Source organism: Emydura macquarii, unplaced genomic scaffold (assembly GCF_026122565.2).
Source record: "Emydura macquarii macquarii isolate MOO-44397 ecotype Brisbane River unplaced genomic scaffold, CSIRO-AGI_Emac_v2 contig_2473, whole genome shotgun sequence".
Taxonomy (NCBI): Eukaryota; Metazoa; Chordata; order Testudines; family Chelidae; genus Emydura; species Emydura macquarii.
In genome coordinates this window covers 23,981,184-23,998,938 of record NW_027132610.1, presented here as the reverse complement: position 1 = coordinate 23,998,938, position 17,755 = coordinate 23,981,184, and the positions used below count along the sequence as shown (strand labels likewise).

General features: G+C 38.9%; 1 protein-coding gene across 2 annotated transcripts in view; it reads left to right on the top strand.

The window, feature by feature from the left end:
• DGKH (diacylglycerol kinase eta) overlaps positions 1–17,255 on the top strand; it is a 222,269-nt gene extending 205,014 nt beyond the window's left edge. Inside the window, exons 27-31 of one of the 2 annotated variants that reach the window (XM_067563172.1) lie at positions 1,203–1,295; positions 5,870–5,989; positions 6,275–6,383; positions 7,821–7,951; positions 15,925–17,255. In XM_067563172.1, the coding sequence (XP_067419273.1) occupies positions 1,203–1,295; positions 5,870–5,989; positions 6,275–6,383; positions 7,821–7,951; positions 15,925–16,014 (543 nt within the window). In that variant the 3' untranslated portion in view covers positions 16,015–17,255. The remainder of the gene's footprint in view (positions 1–1,202; positions 1,296–5,869; positions 5,990–6,274; positions 6,384–7,820; positions 7,952–15,924) is intronic. The other variant, XM_067563173.1, reaches the window with a different exon arrangement.
• Positions 17,256–17,755: the final 500 nt, after the last annotated feature.

Below are 17,755 nucleotides of genomic sequence, written 5' to 3'. Positions count from 1 at the left end.
CTCCTGCCCCAGCAGCAGTATCCTCAGTACTCCCTCCTTATGCTTGTAGGGCCTTTTAATAGCTGATGGGCTCTGTCAAGACTCTACTTCAGTGAGTCTGAAAGGCAGAGGCAGAACCAGCAGGGGAAGCAAGAGGGAAAAGGAAAGGGGAGGAAGTTTCACCTCCCCACAGACGTGGAGCACATTGGAGGAGGCAGAGGATATCTGACAGCCTATCTCACCTTCCCCAATGGCAAGGAGGAAAGTACTGCTGAGTGGAGAAACATTCCCTCTTTTGTAGATGGACCTAAGTAGGAGTGGGATATTAAGCATAGTGGAAATGAAGGGGTGTGTGACCGGGGCAAAGGAAGATACAGGACACAGCAGGGCATAGCATAAGGGCATGATGCAGAGTGCTGGGAGGTGAAGGACACAGAACTACACACAGATACAGTCATGTGGGCACATTCACACAGATGCACACACGCCTTAATGGGGTATCTGGAGGACATGGTGCTACTGGGAGAATTTCAGGAAGCACAGAACTGAGCTCCTTATCTCCCAGCCCAACTCCCACAATTTGAGTGTTTGCAGGATCTGGGCACTAACATGATTTCATGAACATGAATTTGTCTGTCTAATTTTATCTAACCTAACATAATCTACTTGCGCCCTCATCACCATAGTAACTATTCAGGTTAACCACTGCTTGTTAAAGTGTGGCTGGCAGCTCGCCTCCCTCAAGGGTGATGTGAACAATCCTCATTAACAGTCCTCATTAATAAAAGGCCCAGAGTTTCTCTAGTGGCCTTCGCCAGCCATAAAGAACATGGGGCTAGTCACGTGATACTCTAGCACATCTAAGACCTCAGTAAAAAGAATCAGGTGAAAACCAGCCAGCACATCCAGTACATTTCCCCCTTTCCATTCTGGATGCTTACATAAACTAAATACAGCCTGTTCTGCCCCTAAATAAACAGGTGAAATTCCTATAAGCTTCAATGAGAGTTTCAGAGATGCGTCTGGGATCAGATTTTGGCCTGTGTACATTGCTCTATATCTTATTCCCTTTAGTCTGGTAGAATCAACTTCTCAAGAAGAGCTGAATCAACCCGGTTCCTTTTGGAGAAGCTGGTTAATGTTTGGATTGTAAACTCAGTGTACTTGTGCTTACAGTTTAACTTCGCAGTCCTTCACTTGACTGTTTTGCTTTTATTCCCCAGAGTCTTACCAGAAGCACTGCCATTGAAATAGCTGTCAATGTGAAGGCACTACATAATGAAACTGAATCTCTATTAGTAGGAAGGGTTCCTTTGGTAAGAAGATAAAATAAATGTTTAATTTGTTTACTCATCAACATCTTGTGTAACTTGACCCTGGATACGTCATGCTTCTTTAAAGGAACACCATAGTGATACAGTCCAGTGAAATACTGTCCCCCAAAACCTAGAAAAGGCTGAATCAGAGGATGTTATACTACACCTGTCATTTGAGTTTGAATAGATTATGAATTGTTCTCCTAGTCCATTCACCTGCAACATGGCCGGAATTAGTTTCTCTTTTTAAATCATTGTTAATTGATGGGTGTCCAGTAAAGCTTTGATTTAATTGAAAATTATTGCATCTCTTCCGTTGGTTGCTTGTTGATGGACATGTAAGTAGTTAAGTTCTACAGTAATAACACATTGTGCTCTGGACATACAGTTAGAAAATCAGTACATTTGATATGGTGAGGGTAGGAGGAAAGAAACTGGGTTCCTCATGCTTTTCTATCAGTTGATACACTCAGTAGGAATTATTATGTCTGTTTCGTGCCTTGAGTCTTCAGATTCAGGAGAAAATTTATTAATATTTTATTAATTACCTTAATTGTATGATAGTTACAAATGGATATTGATTGGAATATTTTCCTGTAGGGAGACTTGAGTCTGAAAGGAATGGTATTAAGATAAAGACCTTTTCACATCCTGAGTAAATGGTACAAATCCACTCTATTTCTGTAGTGACTAAAAGTCATTGTCATCTGAAGGCTGTGTCAGCAGTTCACTTCTAGGGCTTGGTCTATATTTACAGTGAAATTCGGCGGCAGTCAATGGGAGTTACGCAGTAGCTTGCGTAACTTATGTCGACTTCCTAAATCCTCTTCTGCGCACCATCTCCACTATGCTGCGCCGATGGGAAATGCATACCCATCGACACAGCACTACATTTTTTGGGGAGGTGATTTTATTAAATAGACTTCCAGATCGATTGAGGGGGTCTTCACTTCCACTCAATCAATCCAGACAGCGTGAATTTGCCGCTATGGGTGTGTACATACCCTAGAAGTATTATCACATTAGGCACATGCCCTCTTTTATTTAACGTTAGAAAGGAAACAATGTCTTTAGATAAATTTATGCAATATAGGGGAAGAAATCTGCTAAGATTTCAAATTCCTATATGTTAATGGAGAGGCAAGAATGCAATATTTGGGTTTAAAATTGTTTGGGAAAAGGGATTTAGGGGAACAGTTTTCAGATGATGGTTGGGATGCAATACTAAAAGTGGTGTAATGTATCAAGGGATATGTTGAAATTATGAAATCATGCACACTGAACCCCCTCATTTTTCAGCCAATAGAGGGAGTGTCCCTCTTAAAGAGTATTTATGCCAAACCAATTTTTTTTAAAACAAGGCTGTTATCCAATATCAATATATCTTCTGTGTTAGTCTGCATGTTGACTTTAGAGATGTGCACAACTCTCACTTGTGAATCAGCACTAAAACTTAGACTTGTACAGTCTTGTTAGCTTGTACTTCCATCAGTGCTGAAACTACATTTAGGTTGGTCCAACCCATGGAGGTGATGGATACAGCTGAAACTTTTTGTGTTGCTTGACCTGCCAGTCATGCACCATACTCCAATTTAACTGTCTCCCCTGACAAAAAAGCGTATCTCTTAATTTACTCCTTCCTTGTTTTTACCTCTTTTCACCTCTCCAATTCTTCCATGCTCCTCTTTTCTATGCCCAGTGCTTCTGACAGCCATGTAGTTGATGCCATTATTGTCTGTACTACTTGTTGATCTTCTGGGGGAGGGGGGGGCAGTTGGGGCTGTCTCTACCAGTGTTACTCCTTCCATCTCAAACTCCTCCTCCTCCTCCTGAGAAGGTATAATTGGCAAGTCAGACTCTAATTAAGGCTAATCTTTCCCTTAGAAAGAGGAAGGTTCTAAGATCTCATGGTCTGTTGGACATACAGGGAGGAGATCTTGCACTAAGTTGGTATGTTCTCCTCTTATCTCTGCTGCAGTTTCACCTTTGATTTCAGTGGGCGCAAAATCAAGCCCGTAGTGCACTTTCTCACCATAAAATGTAATTCTCTTTGTGAGACCTTAGATAGGTGCCCTCTGAGGAAACCCATACCATGTGGACCCTGTCCTCTTTCGTCTTCCCCTGAGAATAACAAATCAAAAACAGAAGAGCTCAAGAATAATCCATAAAATGAAAACATTCCAAAGTTATGTCTTCCTCAGAGGAAGGAGAGAGGCTTCGTTGTCATCTGTGTGCAAACTCCAAGCCTGCCTCAAACACCACTGTTCAACTTAGAGAACCTCAACCACTTTGTAAAAAGGAAATTAAGGCTTCTGTGGCTCTTGGATTTTCTCCATAAATCTCAGGAACTTTTTTAAAAGAATGACTTTTAAAAAAAATTCCATAACAAGGGAAAACTAAGATTTCCAATCCCATTACACTGAATAGTAACGTCTTACAAGAGAAGATCTCTGACCAGAAAAAAAAAGTTAACATATACAAACTCTAATGGTAAGAAGGAATAAAGTATTTTACTATACCTACCAAGATATCTCAAAAATAATTTTTTCCAGAACTAGAGATCAAAGGCTATCTCAACAGCCACGTAAATCTTCGCTATCCAGCAGGTTCAACCCCTCTGTAAGAGCACCACTTTGGACTACCTTGGCCACTGACAAATGGACTCCTGAAATTGAATACCATTCATATCATTCAGGATACCATTATTCTGTGAAGAATTTGTCTCAGAATCCAAACCTTTGACGAAGAACTGTGCCCCAGAATCTACACTTTCATTTAAACAGAAAAATAATGCATTTCAGCTTCTCTTAATTATGAAAATAACCTTGAAAATGTAAAGTCAGTTTAAACTGATGCCATGCTGTTTGCTTGAGTCTGCTGGCAACCTGAAAACGTATCTCTGAAATGTGGGAATGGTCCCATCGATCTCAGTGGAGTGTTAACTCTGAAACCTCAAAATGGCCATTTAAAATATCAACATGGTGGATCTTTTTAGCAGAAATATCCAGGAGCTAGTATGCTTGTCCCGCATCACAAATGGCCACCAACACTTTTCCTCAAGACTCAACTGTCAGCTAATGAACTGCCAAAACTTCCAGGTTCCTCCTTTACAACTTCTGTGCAGTGCTATATTTCAGTACAAAACTCTATGGCGTATTGAAGACTGAAAATGTGGAGGGAGTATAGAATAAATTATTAATTAATGTTAAATTCATTTTCAAAGGAGTAGCTGTACTGATTTGGTGTTCACTTTGAAAATGACCTGGATGTGGAATTCACTATATACAGTATGGATTTTTTTGTTTCAGAAAAACGAAGATACATAATTTCTTTTTCTTGAATGACAGCTATCGTCATTGCGCATGTGTGTGTGTGAGAGAGAGATCAGGACAAACTTGCATCTTAATAGCTCCTTCTTGGTGTCACAGGTCAGAATTTTCCAAACTCATGAAAATGACCATTACTCTATTGTGGTGTGTGGGCCTCTCTGCTTTAGGTCTTCCAACTCAGGGCCTATTCCATGTAGTCTATTCACAGGGGGTGGATTGCTTGATGGGGTCTCAGGAGACCTGCATTTTATTCCCACATCTTCCACTAACCTGCTGTGTGACCTTTACCTCCTTGCACACCTAATTTCACTTATTTGTAAAATGGGATAACAATTCTTAACTTTCTTTTTTTTAGATCACTTGATGAAAAGTGCGGTCAAAGGGTTAATTATTATTTCTGACCCCAATATACATACTTTCCACCATGCTCGTTCCACAGAGACAATGAGTCACTGACAGAGCTGGGATTAGAATTTGGGAATTCCTAGCTCCTAGTTCTTTGCTTAGTCTATTAAAGGGACGTTAATGTCTTGGAAAGGCCTTCATGGTAGAATCCTGGTTATTCCACCAGTTCCATTTCTACTTCCTAACTAGAGAAGAGCTGTGCATTACATGAAGAAATTTGAAGAATGGCAACCTTCGCTCCCTGGCACTATAAGCTACACCTGTTTTCTCTGACGCTGCTTTTGATCTAAGTTTTCTCCAGGTCACTGGCCTTTATTAAATTCTTACCTCCCTGGTTGTGACTTCATAGTCTAGCAATAAGAGCATACAACTATGAGCTTATAGCAGAATTGGGAAAAGCACAAAATACATTTGGCACTGTGTGCTGATTACCAGTTGTAGCTTCTGGATTGATGGAGGTACAAAGCCACAAGAATAGGGAATTTCTTACTGTAAATGTGGTTTCTCTGTGTTTGTACATCCATTAGGCGGGGGACTCTCCCTTGTGCTCTAAGTCTCCATTTATATTTCTGGAGTGTGGTGAGTGATGGCCGTAACTGATAGGTGGTTACATACTAAAGTTTTAGCTGTTTCAGTAATTCTTGTAGTTAGGACCAACTCAAATGCAGTCTCTAGATTGGTGAAATGCATGCCGAGGGAAATTATATTTGGTAAGACATTCCCCATTTGTTTACTTTCAGTATAAGGCAGCCATTTATTTGCATATGGTAACTATAAGAATTCGTGGTTTTTGAATTAACAAAGCTAAAAACATACATTTTCTGGTTTGTTATTAAATAGCAGTTGGACTCCCCCCATGAAGAGTTGCTGTCTGATGCGTTACACAACGTGGAGATGGAATCGAGAAAACTTGCTGAGATTCCATGGCTTTATTATGTTTTCCAACCCAATGATGATGAGGTAGGTCAGATTAATACTCCTAAGTGAACATAATTTTATGTCACCAGACAAGAGTAAATTAGAATTCCCCATCATCATGCGTAGCAATTTTAAGGTTTAGTGGTCGATAGAAGAAGGTTTTAAGCACTCACTTGCTTTGATAGCTCCTATACGATTCTTCACAGAAGTAAGCTCTGGGCCTAGGTTTTGAGACTAACTATAAATATTATGTACCTTCTCAAATATGTAATTGAGCTTTGTTTTGTTGTTTAAAGGTGGTCATTGTTTTCCTCTTCTTCCATGCAGGATCCCCCTTTGGATTATGCTAAAAGAAACAACAGAAGTACAGTATTTCGCATAGTGCCAAAGTTTAAAAAGGAAAAGGTCCAAAAGCATAAGAGCAGCCCTCCGCCTGGTATGTGTTTTGACATTGCAAGAAAGATCATAACTTTTGGAAGAAACCATGATTTTGTATCTTTCATAACAGCTAAAATAATGTGCTACACCTAGAGGATAAAATCCTGGCCCCACTGAAATCAGTGGGAGTTTTGCTGATTGATGACTTCAATGGGATGAGGATTTCATGCAGTATATTTAGCAGGTGTGTATCAATAGGATCCCCAAACGACCAGGTGAATAGAAGAAATATTTTAAAAATACTTAAGTAGCTGCTGTTTTGCCATCTACTTTTGGGAGAGAAGGTCCCACCATGTGTCTGTTTGGGTGGTTTTATTTAACTAACTCCATGCCAACACAAGGCACACATAAACCAGTTCTATTTCTGTATAAAGCACTGATTCAGGTTTTTCAGGGTAGTTAACGCTTGTTTAATTGAACCAGTTGTCCCTTAAAGTTCCAAATGAGTTTTCACCTCTGTTAATTATGTACGTCAAACAAAAATCCTGTTCTCTTAATTAGCTAGTAGAAGTTGAACAAACTCCACTCTCTTCTCTCCCCACTGTTATCTCTGAACATACTGCCTTAACATTATGCCCTGAAAATAACTGGTGCCGCGACACAACTAAAACTGCTCCCACACTTTGGTCTTTCAGTAGGCAGTGTGTTACACTGCCCTTGAATGTAAAACAAGCTCACTACAGTTGTTAATCTGAATTTAGTTTCTCAGTTCACTAATACATTAAAACATAACCATATTAGAGTACTTCAGTCTAAAGCCAGTCAGCACTGAATGAAAGATAAAGGTGAAAAGGAATCACAGTCAGTAACATAAACCTGCTTTCTTTGAATAAACTTGGCCTATTAAGAGAACTGTGGGCAACTAACCTTAGAGAACAATGTTGACAGAGAACTTTTTAATAGCCTATGCAACAACCAGTAAGGTTAATAGAACATTGCTTTAATTAAGAGCACTAGAGAAACGTCTAAAGTTGAACTTGCATGCTGCGATCACTATAGGAATGCAGTATATATGTTGATTTTACATTTTAATTAGTATTTGAAGGTTTTTTCTCCCTGCACTGCAACCAATAAATTGTTCTGAGTATACAGTAGAATGAACTTGGACCTTGCACCACTGATCCTAAGATGGTTAAAAGTGAATTTGTTGAAATATATGAGGTTGGATGGCTTTAATGAGGAAATTGGAGTAAAGCTGAAAGCACGGCTGCAAAGCAAAGAACCCCATCTTTGTAGAAACCTTCTCAAGTTTATTGCTAACCTGTAACCTGCATGTAAAAAGAAACTGTCAGTTTTTGTGGAAATTATACCTTTAACCTTCTCCTTTGCTAGCACGGCGGTTCTACTCTGTTTTCCATTCTTTTTGGCCTAACCTTTGCTTGTAATGCATTTGAGCATGTAGAAATTAAGGGGGTTTTGCTCTTAACTTTGGTAGTTCAAAAATGGGGCACAGATGAAGTTGCTGCTTGGCTGGATCTGCTCAGTTTGGGAGAGTACAAAGAAATCTTCATCAGCCATGACATCCGAGGCTCTGAGCTTTTACACCTGGAAAGGCGAGATCTTAAGGTATTTCCTTTGTGCTACTTTTCTGCTCTTGAGAATTTTCTTTAACAAAAACAAACACAACCTTTCTCTTGTCCTTGCTTCTGTTATGTGCTTGTAGCTTGGCTTATACTGTGCAAATATGCAGTAAACTACTACACACTGTCCTGTCCTTTGGCCTGAATTCCTTATATGTTGAACTGCATTTGCAGCCAAGGATATCAGCATTATTGGAGATTATCTTTTCTCAGGCTTCATATAGAATGATAGTATGTTTCAGCAGGCTCAGTGAATGCACTGCCATTGTCTTACCAACATCACTATATTACATTGTTAACTTTAAAAAAAATCTGTTTTACCTAGATTTATTAAAGAGGATCAGTGTGGAAGGTGAATTGTTCATAATCAGTTTATTAGGCTAGTGATAATTATTTTAAATATATCCAGTGCAAGGTCAGCAGGTGTTCATTTAAAATTATGAATACAGAATTTCAGAAGTCAGTATGTGAAACAGTTTGATAGTAATCTACAGCATTGTCCATTTGCAGGAGTATGAGTTGTTTGTCAGGTGTCCAAATAGATCCTTCACAATAGCTTTTTGTTTTATGTTTTTAGTTTTGGTCAGTTTTTAGTCATGTGAAAAAATCAAGCTTTCTATCTTTTTGAGAACACTTTCTAAAAAAAATTAAAAAGCATTCCTCTCGGTTCAGTTCAAATAAATAAGAACTACATTTTGCAAGAAGAAATGTTAGTGTGTTGAAAAATATTAGCCTGATAGATGATAGTTACATTGCACTTTGAAGTGGTGTCATCTGAGTTTGCTGGTCTTTTTCAGCATCAACTTAAGTGCATCCATTATATGTAATAGAGACAGTATCTTTGGGGATTCATTAAATTACTTTTTCCTGGAACAGAAATAATGACTTTTTGATGATGTGTTTGAGAAATCTGCATGCAACAAGTTGCAGCTTCTCATATTGCGTAGAATAGAAGATTGCAATTTATTCAATATCCTAACATTTACATCTAAAATGCAAGTCATTGTGTCCAGCCACAACTGAATACTGCTGCAGGTCTAGGCTCTGCTTCCATGTGGACGTCTGTATGGATGCTCCATTAAATTCTTCAAAAAATTGCTCCCATAGCTTGCAATCCTTGTTTATAAGATGGTGCTGACATTTATGTCTGCCAGGAGAGGAATGCTGTTCATAAAGGTAGCTGTGTTGTTGTTGTTATGTACTTAGACTTGTATGACATGTGTCACTGGAGCATCTATTTTATCCTGCATCAGTGAGACCCTGAGCCTCTTCGTAACTGCATTAAATGCTTCCAGAGCCCAAACCTGCAAGAGCCATGAATCAGAAAATTATCCAAATAATACATCACAGACAATATTCCAGTCTCAGTTGTAATTGCCCCTTCTGAACAGGCACTGAACAATTTTAAAGCTATATAGGAAACTCAGCATCCCATGCCTGTAGCTTTCTCAAAATGATAAAAACCTTTGAAAGGAAAAACCCAAGAGATCAAAATTGTTGGAGTGGAGTGCTAATAAACAGTGTTATAGAAGGCAAGGAGAGTCCTTCTGGCCTTGTGCGAGGATCATTTTATTTGTGTGATCCAACAAGTGAAACTCAACCAAGTAGCTTTCTGCCACATGACCATTAACTGACTCTCCCTAGGGCTAGGGCAAATGATGAATCAAGCTGATTTTAAATTGCCAGTGGCGCAGGGAGGCCACCGTCCATGAAATGCAAAGGGGCTAGATTGTGTGCAGTAACCACAGTGTAACGTCAGGAGTATTTCATATTTTTGCCAGAATAGCTGTGGAACTTCCAGCAAAAGTGCTCATTAAAGCCCAGCAGACCCTCTGGCCAAATGTTTGTTTGTGTTTTTTGTGTCATATCAGCACATCTGAATAGTTGAGTGGAGCACTCAGTCTGTCTGTTGCAAACCATACTGGCATGAATTCTTAATGCAGATAGCCAATTAGAGACAGTGCTGCTGGGCACCGATGGTTTTCTGACTGCTGGTTTGATCAAAGATGTATCCCTGTGCTACAAGGACAATGAAAAAAACATCCACAAATTTCCTGTCATACTTTTCTGCCCCATGACTACTGAGATGTGAAAACTTAATGGGTCTTCGGTACTCATGGGAGTTAGGATCCATCTACATGCTCTCATTGCAGCCCACATTGGCCCAAGGCCTGTATTTATACTAGGTGGCATGGTCTTTGATCCATCACCTGTGTGTAACCATCCTGTTCCCTAGACTGTATGCAGTGGATTTACCTCTCACCTTGCCTGAGCTATGGGCAATGGCTTCTGTCTGTTGCCCATTATAACTGAGCCTGCTGGCCCTTCTCTTCTATATGGTCAGAGAGTTACTGCAAAATTGTAGCACCAGGAAAGCCCTTTCATGAATCAAATCCCCAATTCTGGAGTGTGACCACTTCCTTCTCAACCCAGCACCCAAGTGAATTTGAAGATAACTCCACAAGCTGAGGAACGCCTAACACCAGTTTTTTCTCTGCCAGAGTTGGTTGTGTCCTGGACACTTTCTGTGGCATTTGGCCAAAATGGAAAACATCCGCAAGCAGTGCCAGATGTCCCTTCAGACTCTGCCTCTCTTGCCCCCTTCATAATGCTCCTTCCCAAGCCCTGGTCTTAGCTTGGACCTTCCATCCACATGATCTCTCCCTTCCTTTGGTGGTGGTAGTGGGAATGAAACATGGACTGCCAATACCACAAGAGTTGCAGAAGGAAGATCTGACTTGGATCTCAGTTCCCATTGTCTGCTCTGCAAGCAAATTCCCTCAATATGTCCCCAAATGACTCCCCAATAATCTGGGCAGCCACATGGGGACGTACACTGAGAAGAACAATAAAATCCTAGCATCGCAGGGAGGCCAAAACAGTCTGGCCTGCCACTGCCTTGCCCCTGTAACTTGGTGGTGGGGTGGGGCAGGGAGGAGAGCAGAGTTGGATTGTTGAATTGTTAGAAGGTTACATCTGGCTTTTTTTATAACTCCCCAATTTCACCTTTCTCATAATTTTTCGGTTGACGTTTCGATTGTTTTATTTTGTTTTCAATGTTTGTGAAAAATCCAGTCACCCATTTTATAAGGATATTATTTATGAGGATAGAAAGTAATATATATATATACTATATATATATACTATACTTTCCAGCTTCTTTGTGTCACTCGGGAGTCATAAAACCTGGCTTTTGCTGGCCCGACAAGCTCAAGGTAGTGAGAGTGTAGCAGTGATTTGGACCCTATAATTTTATACTGTAAATATATTTAAAATGCTTTATTTGCACATGCATTACTCAAAATAGGAAAAATTGTAACTGAGTCCTTCTCCCTGAGAATCAACCTCTCTACTAATTTACAGAAAGTAATGTGAACAGTTGTTAGCATTTTAAAACTGCTCCTGTGCATGAGAGCTGGTTGCTAATAATCATAACTGCAAGCGTGTCTGCTGGGCTCAGATAGTGCTGTAGCTCTAATGTCTCCATAGAAAAATTTCATCACCGAAGGGCTTCCTATATTTCAAGATGTGGGATCTGGATGGTTATATAGAGAGAGTCAAACTGAAGTTTATGGTGTGAGTTGTGTATTGTTTTCACCTTTAATTTTTGTTACCTGAGTAATAGGAATTAAATGTTGTTGTAGCTGTGTTGGTCCCAGGGTATTAGAGAGACATGGTGGGTGAGGCAATATCTTTTATTGGGCTAACTGGTTAGTGAGACAAGCTTTCGAGCTACACAGAGCTCCTTTTCAGGTCTGGTAAACATCCTTTTAGAGTGTCACAGCTAAATACAAGGTGAAACAGATTGTTTAGCCTAATTAGCACATATTTCAAGGGACCATTCAAGGTGAAGTGGCCCTTTAACATCCTCCAGACATAGGGAGAAGAAAGGGAAAGGGGGAAAAAGGCAGATTTAATGGGGGGTTGTTAGTGAGTTACAAATTGTTGTAATAAACCATAATCTGGTGTCTCTATTCAGTCCATGATTTTTAGTGTCTTGCAAAATTATTTATTTTGTAATTTAAGCTCCCAATTCATAACTTTGCTAGAATTATGGTGTGGATTTTCCACACCCCTGAGCAATGTAGCTATACTGACCTAATTTCCTAGTGTAGACCAGGCCTAAGTACATTTCCCAGACCTGAAGAAGAGCTCTGTGGCCTGCTCTACACTAGAAAATTAAATCCACACCCCTGAGCAGCGTAGTTAAACTGACCCAACCCCCAGTGTTGATAGCACTAGGGCTATGTCTACATTTCCACTTATGTTGGTATAGCTTAAATTATACTGGCATAAGCGCACAGTGTGCACAGCGCTATGTCAGTGGGAGAAGCTCTCCGGCCAACATAGCTTATGCCGCTCGCAGGGGTGGCTTTTTTTGTGCAAATGGAAGAGCTCTCTCCTGTCAGCATAGAGCGTCTTCATAACATGCATTGCAGCGGTGCAGCTAGTATTGGTACAGCTGTGCCGCTGCAGCGCTGTAAATGTAGACATGCCCTACATCAATGGAAAAATTCTTTCATCAACCTAGCTACTGTCTCCTGGATTACCTGCGCTGTTGGGAGAACCCCTCCTGTCAGCATAGGTAGTGTCTACACTGAAGCTTGTCCCTCTCACCAACAGAAGTTGATCCAGTAAAAGCTATTATCACACCCACCTTGTTTCTCTAATAGGAATTAAAATTTTCAAAATTTCTCTTTTTGAGAATATAAAAAATCTTGAGAGATTTGTTAGATTTTGGACTCACTGGATGTCTTTGTTAAACTAGAAATGCAGCTAGAAAACATTTCTGATCTTAAGAATGTTAACACAGATTTCAATATGTATTAATTGTTTGGAAATAGTAGAACGAAATTCTTTTTGCCAACGATTGAGTGGCAAACCTTTGGGTGAGGGGAGAAGCTGGCTAGGCAGCCCGCCCTCTCTGTCCTTATCTCTTTCATCAGGTTCTTCTTCTCCAGTTTTTTTTCAAGGACTTCTTGATTACTACATTACTGGGTGCTAGAAACTGTGAAGTGGGCTGTCAACATAGCCTAGCAGTGTGGCATGGGAAGAGAGGAGGGGAAAAGTCATCCTGCTCTGGAGCTAGACTTGAAATTGTGACTTCCAACCTTGTCAGCAGGCCATCTTTGAAAACCCAGAGTACAGAACAAATGTTGGTGAAATGGAAGTTTGTTAGTCTGATGTCAATAAAATAGAGAGATATGATGCTATGTTTAAGGTAATTAATGTATGCTTTTGGGGGCTGGGGTGCACTTTATAAATGAAATACAGTGTGTTGCTGTCCCAAATCCTTCGTAAGTGTGGGGCAAAAGTCAGAACAAAAGAATCCCTGCAAACTTTCTGGCATCAGTAGAAGTTGGGAGGACTAGCCCGCTTTTAATGTCGCAGTGTGGGATATCCTCTCAACAGAATGGTTTGAGGAAATTTCCACAAGTGAAAATTCAGAGGTTTCTCACTTTTGTTTGTTTGCTTGTTTGTTTTTTCTTGAGGTTGGCAAACTTTAACTGAAGGGCAAAGAAAATTTGTAATGAGAGTCTGAGGCCTAAGGTTGGGGAAAATAGCTGCTGATAGTCTAGAAATGTCATAACATGATCCTTTCCTCTTTATAATCCCTGAAGCCTCACAAAATCCTTTTACAATGCTCACCTATCAAAAATCTTACAATTTAAAACCCTGACAAAGCCTCATCAAATTCATGCATATGTTAAATGGTGATGATGAAAGAGAGATTTTTTATTTTCATTCTGTTTTGAAGTGAAGTGTAATTTAGATGGAAAGAGTAGATCCTCAGACAAATTGTTGCAAGGAGGTTTCTGAATAGTTGCTATGGAACTTTTTTTCCTCTATTAGAAGATTAATTTGAAGGCAGTGAAGAACTCCAGCTTTGACTGTATAGCCTCATGCCAGTTTGTTCTCAGGAAAAAGTTGCAGTCATTGTTATGTGGGTTTAATAATTGTTGCATACATTAGCTATTTTTCTTTCTTAGATTTTCAGTCCAACTGAATGTGCAGAACCCTTGCAGTTTTAGTCTGGGGCCCTTTCTGAGCAGGACCTTGTAATTGTGCTGAATCACTGTATATGATGGTCTCGAGCTGTGGTGTAGATAATTGTCCATTAAGAAACAGGAACAATTTCTTTCCATTTCTAACCTAATCAGAATTTGAACCCAAAGGTGAAGAGAGGCCAATGTGTTCGGTTTGTATCCCCTTACATTTTCTATAAAATAAGGGATTAGTTTCAATTTTATACCACACTCTCCTTGCCTCAGGCTGGTAAATGGAAATGAAATTGCACACTAATTTAAGTTTCAATGCATATTTCCAGAGTTTTTGATGATTGCAGAAAATTTATATACAAATTCTTTATGGAAAGTGTGTATACCATGGTATATATTGTTACCATAGTTTTTACAGTACATTAAAATAATAAGAATTATTTTATGCTTCCCTTCCCCTCTTTATTATCCTTGACATGGAAAATTTGTCCTCCTAAAGTGGGAGGATTTTATATTTCAGAAATATTTCATATGATCATAATTTTTCAAATAACTTTAATAATATTTATACCTTGCACTTACCTGGCATCATTAATCCAAGGATTCCAAAGTGTTTAACAAAGCTGGGTTTTGCAGATGGGGAAACTGAGGCCCAGGGAGTTTAGGTAAAATTGCTTGACGTTACAGTCAGTAGCAGAGTCAGGAATCCCAATCTGCTGCTCTGACCACTAGACCAACACAAATTAAACAAGGATGAGATTCCATTTTATTTAAAAAACAACGAGAATCCTGTAGCACTTTAAAGACTAACAAATTAAATTAAATTAATTAAATTAAATTAACAATTAAGTTTGTTAGTCTTTAAAGTGCTACAGGACTCTCGTTGTTTTTGCTGTATACAGACTAACACGGCTACCTCTCTGGAACATTTTATTTCAGCGAGACACTGTTTACAAAAATTAAAAAAAAACAAATTCCATAAGTTACCCCTATTGGGTTGTGTTAAATAAAAATATGATGGCTACTGCACAAAATTGTGGACAAATGAATTGCTGAAATAAAGTGAATGAAAATGAATCAGCTGAACCTAATAAATAACTCTTGCACAATGCCTTTGAAATTTTCCAAATTCACTGCCAAATGGACTGAGTTCTAAAGGAGTGGGTGGCTGGGGGTCGGGAGAAGCCTCTTCTTAAGATGTCCTTCTTACTGCCAGTCCTGAAGAGTTGAGTCCAGGCCAGAAATCAATATCAAGAACATTTCAGCTAATCTTAATTGCCACTTTGGTGTATGTAGAGAGAATTATACAATATATTCATATTTGTTTCTTGTGTACTTTTCCATTTTCCTTCTGAATGTTAGTGTCATGGTTGTCAGAAACTCCCCGTTAGCTCTCTAATCACCAGGCACATCCATGTTAAGATACTTACCTTTCTGGACTGAGAAATTCACTCTAACCTTAGCTATTGTTCTCTGAAGGAAAGTTGTCCTTTCCATGGGAGACTGGGGATGTGTGTATTTGCAGATTAAGATAAGCATGTTAGGCCCACTGATAAAATAAAAATTGATGGACAGAAGCTATGATCTATCACATCCCTTGAAGCCAACAACTGCTGTGTTAGAGAGGAGTGGGAGATTGAGCAATTTCTGGAAATTTAAAAAACCAAGTGGCTGTTCACACAAGTCAGGAGAACACAAAAGTAAGGGTTTGTGTGATATACAGCAGTTACTGCAGGTAAGTAATTCTCTGTGCTGAATAGAAAGAGGTTTGTGGTGAGTTTTCTGTAATGTATATTTTTTGCAATGTTAGATAACACTTCACTATTTCCACATCTAGAAATGTGTTTACTGTTGCAATCACTTAAATTTAACTGTAAAGGAATCTGTATTTGCTGCATGGCTGAATCATATTTGGCTTTTTCTCTTGTAAATAAAACCCTTCTCTCCTTTTCTTTTGTAGGACCTGGGGATAACGAAAGTGGGTCATATGAAGCGAATTCTCCAGGGAATTAAAGAGCTTGGCAAGAATGCTCCCTTGTCTGAAGTATAACTATACTGGTGCTATCCTTGGAAGGAGGGAGAATTGCTAGATAAGTAAAGTGGAGGCACTTTGCTGTCTTTGTAGTTCAGTGTGTGGATGAATAAGCACCGGTGTACCATGCAGGTTAATATATCTGCATTCTTGTGTGGTGAAGAGCTTGATGTGAAAGGTTTAGTGCCAAAAAAAAAAAAAAAAAAGGGGTATATGTTCTGTGAAGACCTTTTCTTAGAGTGCAAACTTGACAAGTTCAAATAAGCACGTTTTGGTAAAGAGGTTGGTATATAGTGAACTGCACTGCCTGGAAAATGTAATTAAGTAAAGATTGCTTTCCTTACGTATGACCCAGTACAGCTCTCTTACAATGCAGCAACATATCACTGTAGAGCCTGAGGTTACCTGGTTAACTTTCTGAGGCACAGCTTCCCTAAAACGTCTCATACAGAAGACTGAGAGATGGAACGTTTGTGGTTTTGCTTGCAAGACTGACATTGCCTCAGGTACTTAGCACTCACTGGCCAAGAAGTATGGTTTACAGACACCTTGTATACCATGAATGCAAACTATAATGCATGGTGTGCCTGTCTGAATCGTTTGTCTTTTCTGTTGCATGACAAATCTGATATTTTAAACACTTGAACAATTTTTATATCAGTTTTAATAAGATTTAATTTATTACTACTTGTGTGTCTTTTTTCGGTTATAGGCACTTTTCTATTCTTCAATGTTGTATTTTACCTAAACATGTTCTGTGGCAAAGGACTTGTGGATGTGAACACTTAGCATCTGTGCCATATTCAGCAAATGATGTGCATTATATATAATTGACACATTCTATAGTTAAGTTTTTTAATTACCCATGTAGAGTAGGTATATCAGATAATTAACTTCTGAGAGTTTTGGAGAAACAGGTACCTCATAAAATTATCAATCAGCTTCCCAAATGGAAAATTATCAGAGAGCTTTCTCATGGTAGTTTTAATGTAGCTAGTCAGTTACCTGGACTATCTGTAGCATATCTGAACTTCAAGCATTAATCATTTTATTTATTTTATTATGCAAAATGAGGATTAAAAATGTTAGTGAAATGTTTAAAAAAGCCCAGAAGTAATTAATGTTATTTACTATATGCATAACAATTTTTAATGTTATGGCTGATTTGATTTTGTGAGGTTAACTTAGCCATGTGCACTATTTCAATATTGTTTTTAAAGGTTTATTAAATACCAAAACAACATATGCATTTACTCCACATATCTATATTCAATCTTACCAGTTTCTTACCAGTACTACTACATTGGTAGATCATACAGATTTAGTAAAAATGGTAATCCTCTCCCAAGTATTGTACACCATGCATGCTTAGGTAAATCACATTCACAACAATAATACAGAGTGTAAACAGGTTCATTTAGAATTACTCCCATACTAAACATTTCATTAGGACAGGAGGGTTTCTGAAACTCAGAGTGCATTTAAACAAGACATAGTTTTATAATTAATTGAGTTCCCAGATAATTTTTTTACCAAGTATTTATCTAATGGGAAAAGAATTTAAACATCTCTGGAAGTAAAAACTACAGTAAAACTGCTTAAGTATTTAGAATATCATGATGATTCACAACTTGGGTATGGTTACACGGTAAGGGCTGGTCTACACTGAAAACTTACATTAGCATAGCTATGTCTCACAGAGCTGTGAAAAATCCAGCCCCCTGAGAGAGACACAACTGTGCCGACCTAACCCCTTCCT